The 14,628-nt window shown below is 42.6% G+C and overlaps 1 protein-coding gene across 1 annotated transcript in view; it reads left to right on the forward strand.

Moving 5' to 3' along the window:
- Positions 1–14,628, forward strand: part of LOC115148835 (dehydrogenase/reductase SDR family member 11) — a 47,755-nt gene that overhangs the window by 27,271 nt on the left and 5,856 nt on the right. Inside the window, exon 2 of the mRNA XM_029691096.1 lies at positions 10,753–10,962. Coding sequence (XP_029546956.1) covers positions 10,753–10,962 — 210 coding nt within the window. The remainder of the gene's footprint in view (positions 1–10,752; positions 10,963–14,628) is intronic.

Here is a 14,628-nt window from a genome sequence, read left to right on the forward strand (position 1 = left end):
CCTCACAAAAGGACAGCTTGAAATACGGCAATTAAGATTTACATTTTGATTACAACTTGCATTTAGTCTAATTGTTTAACGATTAGCCTGAAAAAAAGTTTGCTCATATTTTCTAAAAAGGCACAGGCATATCTTATAGGCCTAGTGTTTTTTTTATTTTTGTTCAATATTTGTTTTCTGTATTCATTCGGGTTCACAGTGCGGACTGAACCGAGGTCCCCGCGAATACCTGTAGGGTTACACCCCTAGTTTTCAGTGTAAACTTAAACGACTAAAACCAGATATAAAATATGTATTTTTCAATGGTGGAAAAAGTACCCAATTGTCATACTTAAGTAAAGATACCTTCATAGAAAATGACTCAAGTGAAAGTCACACAGTAAAATAATACTTGAGTAAAAGTATTTGGTTTAAAATATACTTAAGTATCAAAAGTAAATGCAATTGCTAAAATATACTTAAGTATCGAACGTAATAGTATAAATCCTTTCAAATTCCTTATATTAAGCCAACCAGATAGCACAATTTTCTTTTTTTAATTTACAGATAGCCAGGAGCATGCTCCAACACTCAGACATCATTTACAACACTCAGACATTAAACTTCCGGCGCCGACAGAGATGGCCGCCTCGCTTCGCGTTCCTAGGAAACTATGCAGTATTTTGTTTTTTTTATGTATTATTTCTTACATTGTTACCCCAGGTAATCTTAGGTTTTATTACATACAGTCGGGAGGAACTATTGGATATAAGAGCAACGTCAACTCACCAACATTACGACCAGGAATACGACTTTCCCGAAGCGGATCCTCTGTTTGGCCTACCACCCAGGACAATGGATCGGATCCCAGCCGGCGACCCAAAACAACGACGCCGTAGAAGAAGGGGCAGACGGAGCGGTCTTCTGGTCAGGCTCCGTAGATGGGCACATCGCGCACCGCTCCCGATCATACTACTCGCCAATGTCCAGTCTCTTGACAACAAGGTAGACGAAATTCGAGCAAGGGTAGCATTCCAGAGAGACATCCGAGACTGTAACGTTCTTTGTTTCACGGAAACATGGCTCACTCGAGACACGCTATTTGAGTCGGTATAGCCACCTGGTTTCTTCACTCATCGCGCCGACAGAAACGAGCATCTCTCTGGTAAGAAGAAGGGCGGGGGTGTATGCCTAATGATTAACGAGATGTGGTGTGATCATAACAATATACAAGAACTCAAGTCCTTTTGTTCACCTGACTTAGAATTCCTCACTATCAAATGTCGACCGCATTATCTACCAAGAGAATACTCTTCGATCATAATCACAGTTGTGTATATCCCCCCCCAAGCAGACACATCGACGGCCCTCAAACAACTTCATTGGACTCTATGTAAACTGGAAACCACATATCCTGAGGCTGCATTTATTGTAGCCGGGGATTTTAACAAGGCTAATCTGAAAACAAGGCTCCCCAAATTCTATCAGCAGATCGATTGTGCTACCAGGGGTAGCAAAACCCTGGATGATTGTTATTCTAACTTCCACGACGCATATAAGGCCCTCCCCCGCCCTCCCTTCGGAAAAGCTGACCACGACTCCATTTTGTTGCTCCCAGCCTATAGACAGAAACTAAAACAGGAAGCTCCCGCCCTCAGGTCTGTTCAACGCTGGTCCGACCAATCGGATTCCACGCTTCAAGATTGCTTCGATCACGTGGACTGGGATATGTTCCGCATTGCATCAAACAACAACATTGACGAATACGCTGATTCGGTGTGCGAGTTCATTAACAAGTGCATCGGTGATGTTGTACCCACAGCGTCTATTAAAACATTCCCCAACCAGAAACTGTGGATTGATGGCAGCATTTGCGCAAAACTGAACGCACGAACCACTGCTTTTAATCAGGGCAAGGTGACCGGAAACATGACCGAATACAAACAGTGTAGCTATTCCCTCCGCAAGGCAATCAAACAAGCTAAGCGTCAGTATAGAGACAAAGTGGAGTTGCAATTCAACGGCTCAGACACGAGCAGTCAATCACGGACTACAAAAGAAAAACCAGCCCCGTCGCGGATCACGATGACTTGCTCCCAGACAGACTGAACAACTTTTTTGCTCGCTTTGAGGACAATACAGTGCCACTGACACGGCCCGCTACCAAAACCTGCAGGCTCTCCTTCACTGTAGCCAACGTGAGTAAAACATTTAAACATGTTAACCCTCGCAAGGCTGCCGGCCCAGACGGCATCCCGGCCGCGTCCTCAGAGCATGCGCAGACCAGCTGGCTGGTGTGTTTACAGACATATTCAATCATCCTTAACCCAGTCTGCTGTCCCCACATGCTTCAAGAGGGCCACCATTGTTCCTGTTCCCAAGAAAGCTAAGGTAACTGAGCTAAATGACTACCGCCCTGTAGCACTCACTTCCGTCATCATGAAGTGCTTTGAGAGACTAGTCAAGGACCATATCACCTCCACCCTACCTGACACCCTAGACCCACTCCAATTTGCTTACCGCCACAATAGGTCCACAGACGACGCAATCGCCATCACACTGCACACTGCCCTAACCCATCTGGACAAGAGGAATACCTATGTAAGAATGTTGTTCATCGATACAGCTCAGCATTTAACACCATAGTACCCTCCAAACTCGTCATTAAGCTCGAGACCCTGGGTCTCGACCCCGCCCTGTGCAACTGGGTCCAGGACTTCCTGACGGGCCGCCCCCAGGTGGTGAGGGTAGGTAACATCTCCACCCCGCTGATCCTCAACACTGGGTCCCCACAAGGGTGCGTTCTCAGCCCTCTACTGTACTCCCTGTTCACCCATGACTGCGTGGCCATGCACGCCTCCAACTCAATCATCAAGTTTGCAGACGACACTACAGTGGTACACTTGATTACCAACAACGACGAGACGGCCTACAGGGAGGAGGTGAGGGCCCTCGGAGAGTGGTGTCAGGAAAATAACCTCACACTCAATGTCAACAAAACAAAGGAGATGATCGTGGACTTCAGGAAACAGCAGAGGGAGCAGCCCCCTAGCCCACTACATTGATGGGACAGTAGTGGAGAGGGTGGAGAGTTTTAAGTTCCTCGGAGTACACATCACGGACAAACTGAAATGGTCCACCCACACAGACAGCGTGGTGAAGAAGGCGCAGCAGCGCCTCTTCAACCTCAGGAGGCTGAAGAAATTTGGCTTGTCACCAAACACACTCACAAACTTTTACAGATGCACAATCGAGAGCATCCTGTCGAGCTGTATCACCGCCTGGTACGGCAGCTGCTCCGCCCATAACCGGAAGGCTCTCCAGAGGGTAGTGAGGTCTGCACAACGCATCACCGGGTGCAAACTACCTGCCCTCCATGACACCTACACCACCCGATGTCACAGGAAGGCCAAAAATATCATCAAGGACAACAACCACCCGAGCCACTGCCTGTTCACCCCGCTATCATCCAGAAAGCGAGGTCAGTACAGGTGCATCAAAGCGGGGACCGAGAGACAGAAGCTGTTTTTCAATCTCAAGGCCATCAGACTGTTAAACAGCCATCACTAACATTGAGTGGCTGCTGCCAACATACTGACTCAACTCCACCCACTTTAATAATGGTAAAATTGATGTAATCAATTTATCACTAGCCACTTTATATGTTTACTTACCCTACATTACTCATCTCTTATGTATATACTGTACGCCATACCATCTACTGCATCTTGCCATCTGATGTAATTAAATGTATCACTAGCCACTTTAAACAATGCCACTTTATATAATGTTCTCATACCCTACATTGTTCATCTCATATGTATATACTGTACGCTATACCATCTACTGCATCTTGCCATCTTGATGTAATGTATCACTATCCACTTTAAACAATTTCACTTCATATGTTTTCATACCCTGCATTGCTCATCTCATATGTATATACTGTACTCTATACCATCTACTGCATCTTGCCTATGCCATTCGGCCATCACTCATATTTTTATGTACATATTCGTATTCATTCCTTTACACTTGTGTATAAGGTAGTTGTGGTGAAATTGTTAGGTTATATTACTTGTTAGATATTACTGCATGGTCGGAACTAGAAGCACAAGCATTTCCCTACACTTGCATTAACACCTGCTTACCATGTGTATGTGACAAATAAATTTGATTTGAAATGAAGCATTCGTGTTTCGTGAGTCTGCTAGATATTAGGCAGTAGCAATGACCAGGGATTTTCTCTTGAATTGGACCATGTTTCTGTCCTGCTAAGCATTGAAAATGTATGGAGTAAAAAGTAAATTCTCTTCAGGAATGTAGTAAAGTAAAAGTAGTCAAAAATATAAATAAACTACAGATACCCCCAAAAACTACTTATGAAGTAGTTTAAAGTATTTTTACATAAGTACTTTACACCACTGGTATTTTTCAATAAGATCATCTTTGAGAATTAACAATCACCAAAATAAAAACTAGACAGTCAGGGAGAATCAAAAATTCCCCAAATATGTGGCCAACCATCATTAATGTTATGTTTGAGTCACTCAGATCGCATAAGAACACGGCAAAAGCCATGGCAAAATGTGTATAATTGCAGGAAATTAGCTTTAAAACATATATTTTTTCTCTTCTCCCTATGACACGTTTTGTGAAAGTAGTGCGTACAGGGATGCTAGCTAATTAGCTCGCTATCACTACCTGAGTGACGATAGCTAGCTAGCCAAGTGAGCGTGTGAAGTAACAATTGCTGACTTGGTGTCTAAACCAAGTAACTTGAGGTAGAAATGCATGGCTAGTTTTAACTTTTACAGGGGAATGTAAAATGGTTGCTTCAATGATGGGGTGAAGAAACACCGCTTGTGTTATTCCAGACAAACCGAATAGGGGTTTAGCTCAGAGGTTGCTAGGTGACGTTAGCCCACTAGCTAGTTAAGACACTCGACAGTTCAGCTAGCCAACTCCGAAAAGTGGGAACCGATGGAGAGCTAGACACCACGAGTAGAAGTAACTAACAGCACTAATTGCATGTAGGCCAGACAACAGCTATACTCTAGCTATCCGACAATAAAAAGTGCTGCTAACAAGCTAACTGAGGTAACTTCACTCGGTAAAGTGAAGCCGAATTCCTGAAAATAGAAAGGAAGCCACTCAAACGCTCCGTGGTGGAATGGTAACCCACATTGAAAAGGAGCAGTTCAGTTGAGAGGTAGTTTTCTGAAAACTGCTTAATGTGCTAGTAACCAAATAGACTCGTGAAGAGATGAAGAATGAGGAAACCAGAGCATTGTGGGTTGCTATATAGGCAAGCAGTGCTTACCCCCAGGGCTTACCACGAGTTGCATCAAATGCTACAAATATATATTGTAAGTCTTTTGGGGTTTTTCAGTGAGTTAAATCCAGATGGGCAAATCCATGCTTCAGCCTATTTATTTAAAGCCGCTATTCAGCGTCAGTTGAGATGCTGTCACGGCTGTCGTAGAAGAGAGAATGGGACCAAGGCGCAGCGGGTTGCATGTTCATCATTATAATTTATTAATTACGTGAACACGGAAAAAACAAAGAACAGTTTCACAGGCTAAATAATAACAGCAGTGCAAAATACAACTACCCACAATTAACAACCCCAAACACATACCTATATATAGGACTCTCAATCAGAGGAAAATAGAAACACCTGCCTCCAATTGAGAGTCCACCACCCAAACCTAAACACAGAAAAACTAAACTAGACAGAACATAGAAAATACAACCTGAACACAAAACCCAGAACATACACCAAAACCCCGTAATACATAAATAAATCACCCCTCTACAATACACATAACCCCCGAACCACATAAAACAAATACCCTCTGCCACGTCCTGACCAAACTACAATACAAATAATACCTAAACTGGTCAGGACGTGACAGATACAGGTTATAATGCTATTTAAGGGGAAATTATATTTCAGATGGTGTCAACCTAATACAATTTTAATTAATTTTGGAGTAGAATGTCCTTTTTAAAAAGTCACCAGAAGTGAACTTCTCACAAAAAACAAACCTGAAACATGGGGTGCACCCCCGTTAACTTTGCCACCGCTACTGTAAAAATCCTAGGGGATACACTGCACCCTCATATGACCCTATTTGTTAACTCTGTTGTGACATGTCTTTGTAAAACTAGAGAAATTATTTAATGTTCTATTCAAAGCTTACAAAAAACGTTTAAATCCTGGGTTCTGTGTTGAGATAATGCCTTATCTGTAATCACTGCTTCCCAGTCTTTGGCTCTCTAGGCCAGGGTTCCCCAACTAGCGGCCCATGGGCCGCTTTTATTTCCCCCACCCAAGTTTTCAGAGCAAAAAAATGTAGTATTTTATTAATTTATTGTTGGACATAAAAGACTGTAAAAACACCAGCAAATCAGTTCCAGGTGATTTTAATTTTGGAAATCTGTTCCAAGGTATTCCCATGCATAATAGAGATACTGTATATGTGATCGTATACAAATGTAAGCAAGGTTTGAAATTATTATGTTTTAGTCAAATATATCTGTCTGGGCTTCTTGCGGTCAATTTGCATTCTACAAATTATTTGTAATTATATTCCGGTCCACTGACCATCCACTCCAGAAAGAAAATCGGCCCACGGCTGAATCTAGTTGATGATCCCTGCTCTAGGCTATATAGAATATTAGTGTGTGTACATGCTTGTCCCCACGTTGCTCCATCCCTGCCCTGTCCTCATGAGACTGAGTGCTCTCATCCCAAATGTCACAGCACTTTGGCTCGAAAAGAGAGAGAGGAAGAGGCTGAGAATGCCATGCAGTCCTTGGCATCATTCCTGCCTGCTACTACTGCGGCTTCCTGCCTGCCACTACCCCCCCCCCCCTCCCTAGACACACACACACACTCTTCCCTCATCCCTCCCCTATCGTTCTATACTGAGAGCAGTCCAGACAGGGACATCATGTGATGGGTGGTTCTGTGCCCGGTAGGGGGATCTATGTCCAGTCGCATCAGACAGACAGACCCTCCATCCTAGAAGCCTGCATTGAGGCTGACCTGGTTGTGCTGGTTGGGCAAATAATACCTAAATACCACAGGGACTGTGGCTCTCCATAGCTCCATGTTTAGTGGAGGAGTAAGGTTCATAAGGGTCAAGGGTCACTTTAGTTTTATAAGGATCATCATGGTTAAAAAGGGTCATTAACATATTGCTTATTTCCTTTAGCCAGACACTGAGTCTAAACAGACATGTGTCCCTAAATGAAACTGGTATAATACCAATAATTTGTTAACAACAAGATTGCAGATGTTATGGTCTTTCTATAATCGAAAAATTCAAGTGTTCTTTGTTGATAGACTTCAGACAAGACTAGAGAATTTGTAATAGCCTGGGTCAGCAGCAGCACTCCTATCTTCCTTTTATGGAATATACCAGGATTGGTTGTATGGTTGTGGTTCCTTTCGGCCCAGAGTATGTGGGAATGGGTAGGGTGCTAATTTGTTTGGGGTGTTTTTTTTTTATTGTTTTCTTGTGTCTCCCTTATTACAGCTCAAACCAGTGTGACAGACCAAATTTATTAGGCCTATTACTAATCATTTTATTTGCTGAAATTGTCAATCTAGAAAGTCCAATCTAGAAAAAAGAAACGCACACCTATAAAGGCGAGGTGCTGGCTAGCGGAGTAGAAAACTAGAAAATAAAGGAAAGCCGCACACTCTAAGAGCTCAGATGCAAAAATGTAATAACCAACGTTTCGACAGCGAAGCTGTCTTCATCAGGGTATCATCACAAACACTGCGAGATGAGTCATTTATATAGTGTCAAGAGACACACAGGTGTTTGTAATCATGGCCAAATGTGGCCTAATATCATTGGTTAACTCAAATATTTTAAAAAAAATGGCATACAAAGAACATACAAAAAGACAAACAAATGGATAGCATACGATCATAGCATTTGTAGTCTAAAATGTATCTAACAAACAATTACAATGGCAAAATCACAATAATCACAAGAAACACCCTAAAACACCCTAAAATTGCCACTTTCTATACTTTGCCGAAATTACACAAGAATGTTACAAACCCTCCAGGGCGCCCTATTGTAGCGGGCATTGATGCAGTAACGGCCCCTCTATCTACTTTTGTTGACTTTTTTATTAGACCACTCGCAGAACAGCTCCCCTCCTTTGTAAAGGACACCAGCAGTATGATCTCTATCATTGAATCTCTTGATCCTCTGCCTGAGAACACCTTGTTAGTTACTTTTGATGTTGAGTCGTTATACACAAATATTCCACACGAGGGCGGTATTGAAGCCATGGAACATTTTCTTCTGCAACGTGACCCTAATGAACTACCTTCCAGTGCCTGCATTATAACATTGGCTGAAATAGTACTCACACATAACTATTTCATGTTTCTAAATGATTTCTTCATTCAGACGAAGGGTACTGCTATAGGATCCCCCATGGCTCCTAACTATGCTAATTTGTATGTGGGTTACATGGAGAAACAATCCATTTTCAACCCTCTCAAAAATGTTTTCTTGCCTAACATCATTATTTGGAAATGGTATATTGACGATATTTTTGTTCTATGGAGGGGTGATGCAGAACTGCTCCAGGCGTTTTATGCTTTTCTTAACTCCTGTTCTGAACATTTGAGATTTACTATGCAATCTGATACGTCAAATCAGTTTTCTTGATCTTCTGATCTTGTGTGAAGATAATGTTTTAAACACTGATCTTTACAGGAAACCTACTGATCGGAACAGTTTGTTGAGGGCTGATAGTTGTCACCCACTTCCCTTGAAAAATAGTTTGCCCTACAGCCAATTCTGTCGAATCAAAATAATTTGTATAAAACAATCAGATTTCGACAGAAATATGGCTGAGACGCAGGATAAGTTCAAGGAGAGGGGGTACAACAATGATCAGATTAATATTGCCATTGAGAAAATTCAAAACAAAACGAGACATGACCTTTTTCAAGGTCAGTCTCGCAAAAAGACGCATTCTTGCGTTCTCACTACCCGCTATTCAAAGTGCTCTGAACAAATTAAAGGAATCGTTCACAAACATTGGCACATTCTGAAATATGATGATAGTCTCGGTAATGTGTTTTCTGATCTTCCCCTGGTCGTATTCTCGCGGGGCAGAAATCTCAGAGACCAATTGGTACACTCTGATTTACCACCCCAAGATATTCCTGAACAATGTCTATTTGCGCCCATACTGGATGGAAATTACAAGTGTAATGGCTGTGCTCAATGCAATGGCACTTATAAATGTAGATCCTTCAAACACCCCCAAACAGGGAAATCTATCCCAATTAAAGGTGTTATTACGTGTTCCACTAAGGCAGTTATTTATCTTATAACTTGTCCTTGTGGTAAAAATTATGTGGGTAAAACAAAGCGTGAATTAAAAGTATGTATCTCAGAGCATCGTAGCACCATTAGGTGCAAAAACTTGACCTACCCAGTTGCGGCCCACTTTTTGGAAGCAAACCATTCGATTTCGTCTCTGCATTATATTGGCATCGAACATGTCACCCTCCCGAGGAGAGGGGGTGACCTTGATAATTTATTGTTAAAACGAGAGGCTGCCTGGATCTTTAATTTAAAGACCCTTGCTCCCTTCGGTCTCAACATAGACTTTGATCTGAAATATAGAAAGTCCAACACATGTTATAGTCTGTAGTTTCTTAACTTCTTATGGCTCAAATCCCATTAACGGAATTGATTTGACAACATCCAGTGAAATGGCAGAGCACCAAATTATTATTTTTTAATTAAAAAGCTGAACTTCTTGTTAATCTAGCCACCGTGTCAGATTTCAAAAAGGCTTTACGGCGAAAGCAAACCATGCTATTATCTGAGGATAGCACCCCATCAAACAAACACAGACAATCATATTTCATTCCGCCAGGCACGACACAAAAGTCAGAAATAACGATTTAATTCATGCCTTACCTTTGAAGAACTTCTTCTGTTGGCATTCCAATATGTCCCATAAACATCACAAATGGTCCTTTTTGTTCGATTAATTCTGTCGTTATGTCTCCAAAATGTCCATTTATTTGGCACGTTTGATTAAAAAAAGCACCGGTTCCAACTCGCGCAACATGACTACAAAATATCTTATAAGTTACCTGTAATCTTGATCCAAACATTTCAAAACAACTTTCCTAATACAACTTTAGGTATTTTTTAACGTAAATAATCGATCAAATTTAAGACAGGATAAACTGTGTTCAATAACGGAGGAAAATAAAGAAAGCGCGTTCCACGTCGCGCGCATCAAAACATTAGAGAGCCCAAGGCTGGACCCTCGTTCTGGACGGCCGTACTTCTTCATTTCTCTAAAGAAAAACATCAACCAATTTCTAAAGACTGTTGACATCTAGTGGAAGCTATAGGGACTGCAAGCATATTTCTATTAAAACGGGCTCACCATATGGAAAACAGATTGACCTCAAAAAACCTTTTCCCTGGATGGATTGTGCTCGGGGTTTCACCTGCCAAATCAGTTCTGTTATACTCACAGACATTATTCAAACAGTTTTAGAAACGTTTGAGTTTTGTCTATCCAAATCTACCAATTATATGCATATCCTTGCTTCTGGGCCTGAGCAGCAGGCAGTTTACCTTGGGCACACTTTTCATCCAGACGTGAAAATAGCGCCCCAAGCCTAGAGAAGTTAAATTCTCACATCACGTGTTTACCTGATTTGTGATCGAAGTCTTATCCCTATTTGTGTGATGTTTGTAGAAGCTGGCAGCCGAGTGCCAGAGTGCGGGCTACAGCGGCACGCTGATCCCCTATAAGTGTGACCTGTCCTGTGAGGAGGATATCCTGTCCATGTTCTCTGCCATCAAGACACTGCACCGGGGGGTGGATGTGTGTATCAACAACGCAGGCCTAGCCCACAACGAACCCCTGCTCAGCGGCAAGACTGACGGCTGGAGGAACATGATCGATGTGAGTGGACAACACACACACACTCAATGTACATGGGTTCTCACACACACACACACAGCCTATGTACGCATGTCTTTCCAATCAACAACGACTGTAACAACATAGTAACCACTGTAACTGTGTGCTGGGCTGTCATACAGTTGTTACTCAACAACTGATCTGCTGTACTTGAGTGTAGCAACCATAGCTAAATAGAGAATAACTGTGAAAAACATTTGGTTGTAGAGTAGAATTAGAATAATCTTTATTCACAAGTACAGTGCATTTGGAAAGTATCCAGACCCCTTAACTTTTTCCACATTTTGATACGTTACAGCCTTGTTCTAAAATGTATTAAATAAAAAAAAGTCCTCTTCAATCTACACACAATACCCCATAATGACAATGCAAAAACAGGTTTTTAGAAATTTTAGCAAATTTATTCAAAATAAAAAAACATCCTTGAGATGTGTCTACATGATTGGAGTCCACCTGTGATAAATTCAATTGATTGGACATGATTTGGAAAGGCACACCTGTCTATATAAGGTACCACAGCAAAAAGCAAGCCATGAGGTTGATGGAATTGTCCGTAGAGCTCCTAAACAGGATTGTGTCGAGGCACAGATCTGGGGAAGGGTACTAAAACATTTCTGCAGCAGTGAAAGTCCCCAAGAACACAGTGGCCTCCATCATTCTTAAATGGAAGAAGTTTGGAACCACCAAGATTCTTCCTAGAGCTGGCTGCCCAGCCAAACTGAGTAATCAGGGGAGAAGGACCTTGGTCAGGGAGGTGACCAAGAACCCAATGGTCACTCTGACAGAGCTCCATAATTCCTCTGTGGAGATGGGGGAACCTTCCAGAAGGACAACCATCTCTGCAGCACGCAGCACTCCACCAATCAGGCCTTTAAGGTAGAGTGGCCAGACGGAAGCCACTCCTCAGTAAAAGGCACATGAAAGCCTGCTTGGAGTTTGCCAAAAGGCATCTAAAGGACTCTCTGACCATGAGAAACAAGATTCTCTGGTCTGATGAAACCAAGATTGAACTCTGGCCTGAATGCCAAGCATCACTTCTGGGGGAAACCTGGCACCATCCATACGGTGAATCGAGGTGGCAGCATTATGCTGTGGGTATGTTTTTCAGCGGCAGGGACTGGGAGACTTGTCAGGATCGAGGGAAAGATGAACGGAGCAAAGTACAGAGCGATCCTTGATGAAAACCTGTTCCATAGCACTCAGGACCTCAGACTGGGGCAAAGGTTCACCTTCCAACAGGACAACGACCCTAAGCACACAGCCAAGAGAATGCAGGAGTGGCTTCAGGACAAGTGTCTGAATGTCCTTGAGTGGCCCAGTCAGAGCCCGGACTTGAACCTGATCGAACATCTCTGGAGAGACCTGAAAATATCTGTGCAGCGACACTCCCCATCCAACCTGACAGAGCTTGAAAGGATCTGCAGAGAAGAATTGGAGAAACTCCCCAAATACCGGTGTGCCAAGCTTGTAGCGTCATACACAAAAAGACTCGAGGCTGTAATCGCTGCCAAAGGTGCTACGACAAAGTACTGAGTAAAGGGACCAAATATTTATGTAAATGTCATATTTCATTTATTTATTTTTTGTATACATTAGCAAATATTTCTAGAAACTTGTTTTTGCTTTGTCATTATGGGGTGTTGTGTGTAAATTGATTAAAAATAATAATAATTTTAGAATAAGGCTGTAACGTGAAAATGAGAAGGGGTCTGAATACTTTCGGAATTTGCCCAAGTGAGAAGGTTCTGCCAGCGATAGACACTGTACAAACTGAATACAGACAAGTTCACATAGACATCGTACAGAATATACAATATTGGAACGGTAAACATAAAACTATAGTATAGTCTGATTACAGTGGGAATATGCAATTTACAGAGGGGAGATATATATAAGCAGAGGGAAGGATGCTGCCGTGGCGAATTAATACAGTGTTGTGCGTCGGTGGTGTGATGCGTAGTACAAAGGGTTTAACGAACCCACAACCACACAAACTTCCAGTGTGTGGGTACTTAAACATGATAGGCCTGTTAGATGCAGTGCCAACACACACACTCCCACTCACAAGGAGTCGTCCCATTTCCTGGCATGGAGCTACTACACAGAGGCCCACTTGTAGAAAAAGCCAGGCATAATTTCCCTCCATCTATTATGCTGGGCCTTTTCTTTACACTAATTCATCAAACTCAAGACCATTCCATTCAAGCCACTCAGGCTGAGCCCGCCGGCTCAAAAAGTAGTCCCATCCCTACAGAGGAGCTGAGCATTTCTAACGCCTGTCCCATCTGTTGGCATGGCGGCCAAGATGAATGTGTACGCTGTGTATATTTTTAGACAGTGTAATCTGTGTGCTGTCCTTGTTTTGCCGTGCCACCCCCCCCCCCCACTATTTCCTTAGTTACGCCGTTGGCGTCAGTCTCAAAGTCACATGATGGAGGAGACCGGTCAGGTTCAGATGACACAATTTGACACAGTGACAAATAATGACACCATCTCTACCTGTGTGACCAGCCAGTAACCAAACAGTATGTTATCTGAGGTCATTTTTGGTCTGTTGTCATTTAAAAAAATGTTATTACCTTTATTTAACCAGGTAGGCCAGTTGAGAACATGTTCTCATTTACAACTGCGACCTGGCCAAGATAAAGCAAAGCAGTGCGGCACAAACAACAACAGAGTTAAACATTGAATAAACAAATCCACAGTCAATAGAAAAGTCTATATACAGTGTGTGCAAATGAAGTAAGATTAGGGAGGTAAGGCAATAATTGGGTCATAATGGCGAAATAATTACAATTTAGCAAATAAACATTGGAGTGATAGATGTGCAGAAGATGAATGTGCAAGTAGAGATACTGGGGTGTAAAGGAGAATTCTTTTTTTAAATAACAATATGGGGATGAGGTAGTTGGATGAGCTATTTACAGATGGGCTATGTACAGGTGCAATGATCTGTAAGCTGCTCTGATAGCTGATGCTTAAAGTTAGTGAGGGAGATATGAGTCTCCAGCATCAGTGATGTTTGCAATTTGATCCAGTCATTGGCAGCAGAGAACTGGAAGGAAAGGCGGCCAAATGAGGAATTGGCTTTGGGGGTGACCAGTGAAATATACCTGCTGGTGCACGTGCTACGGGTGGGTGCTGCTATGGTGACCAGTGAGCTGAGATAAGGCGGTGCTTTACCTAGCAAAGACTTAAAGATGACCAGGATCCAGTGGGTTTGGCGACAAATATAAAGCGAGGGCCAGCCAACGAGAGCATACAGGTCGCAGTGGTGGGTTGTATATGGGGCTTTGGTGACGAAATGGATGGCACTGTGATAGACCACATCCAATTTGCTGAGTAGAGTGTTGGAGGCTATTTTGTAAATGACATCGCATGAGTGAAGAATTCTTTGTTGCGAAATAGGAAGCCAATTCTAGTTTTAATTTTGTATTGGAGATGCTTAATATGAGTCTGGAAGGAGAGTTTACAGTCTAACCAGACACCTAGGTATTTGTAGTTGTCCACATATTCTAAGTCAGAACCGTCCAGAGTAGTGATGCTAGGCGGGCGGGCAGGTGCGGGCAGCAATCGGTTGAAGAGCATGCATTTAGTTTTACTTGCATTGAAGAGCAGTTGGAGGCCACGGAACGAGAGTTGTATGGC

Source organism: Salmo trutta, chromosome 15 (assembly GCF_901001165.1).
Source record: "Salmo trutta chromosome 15, fSalTru1.1, whole genome shotgun sequence".
Classification (NCBI taxonomy): Eukaryota; Metazoa; Chordata; class Actinopteri; order Salmoniformes; family Salmonidae; genus Salmo; species Salmo trutta.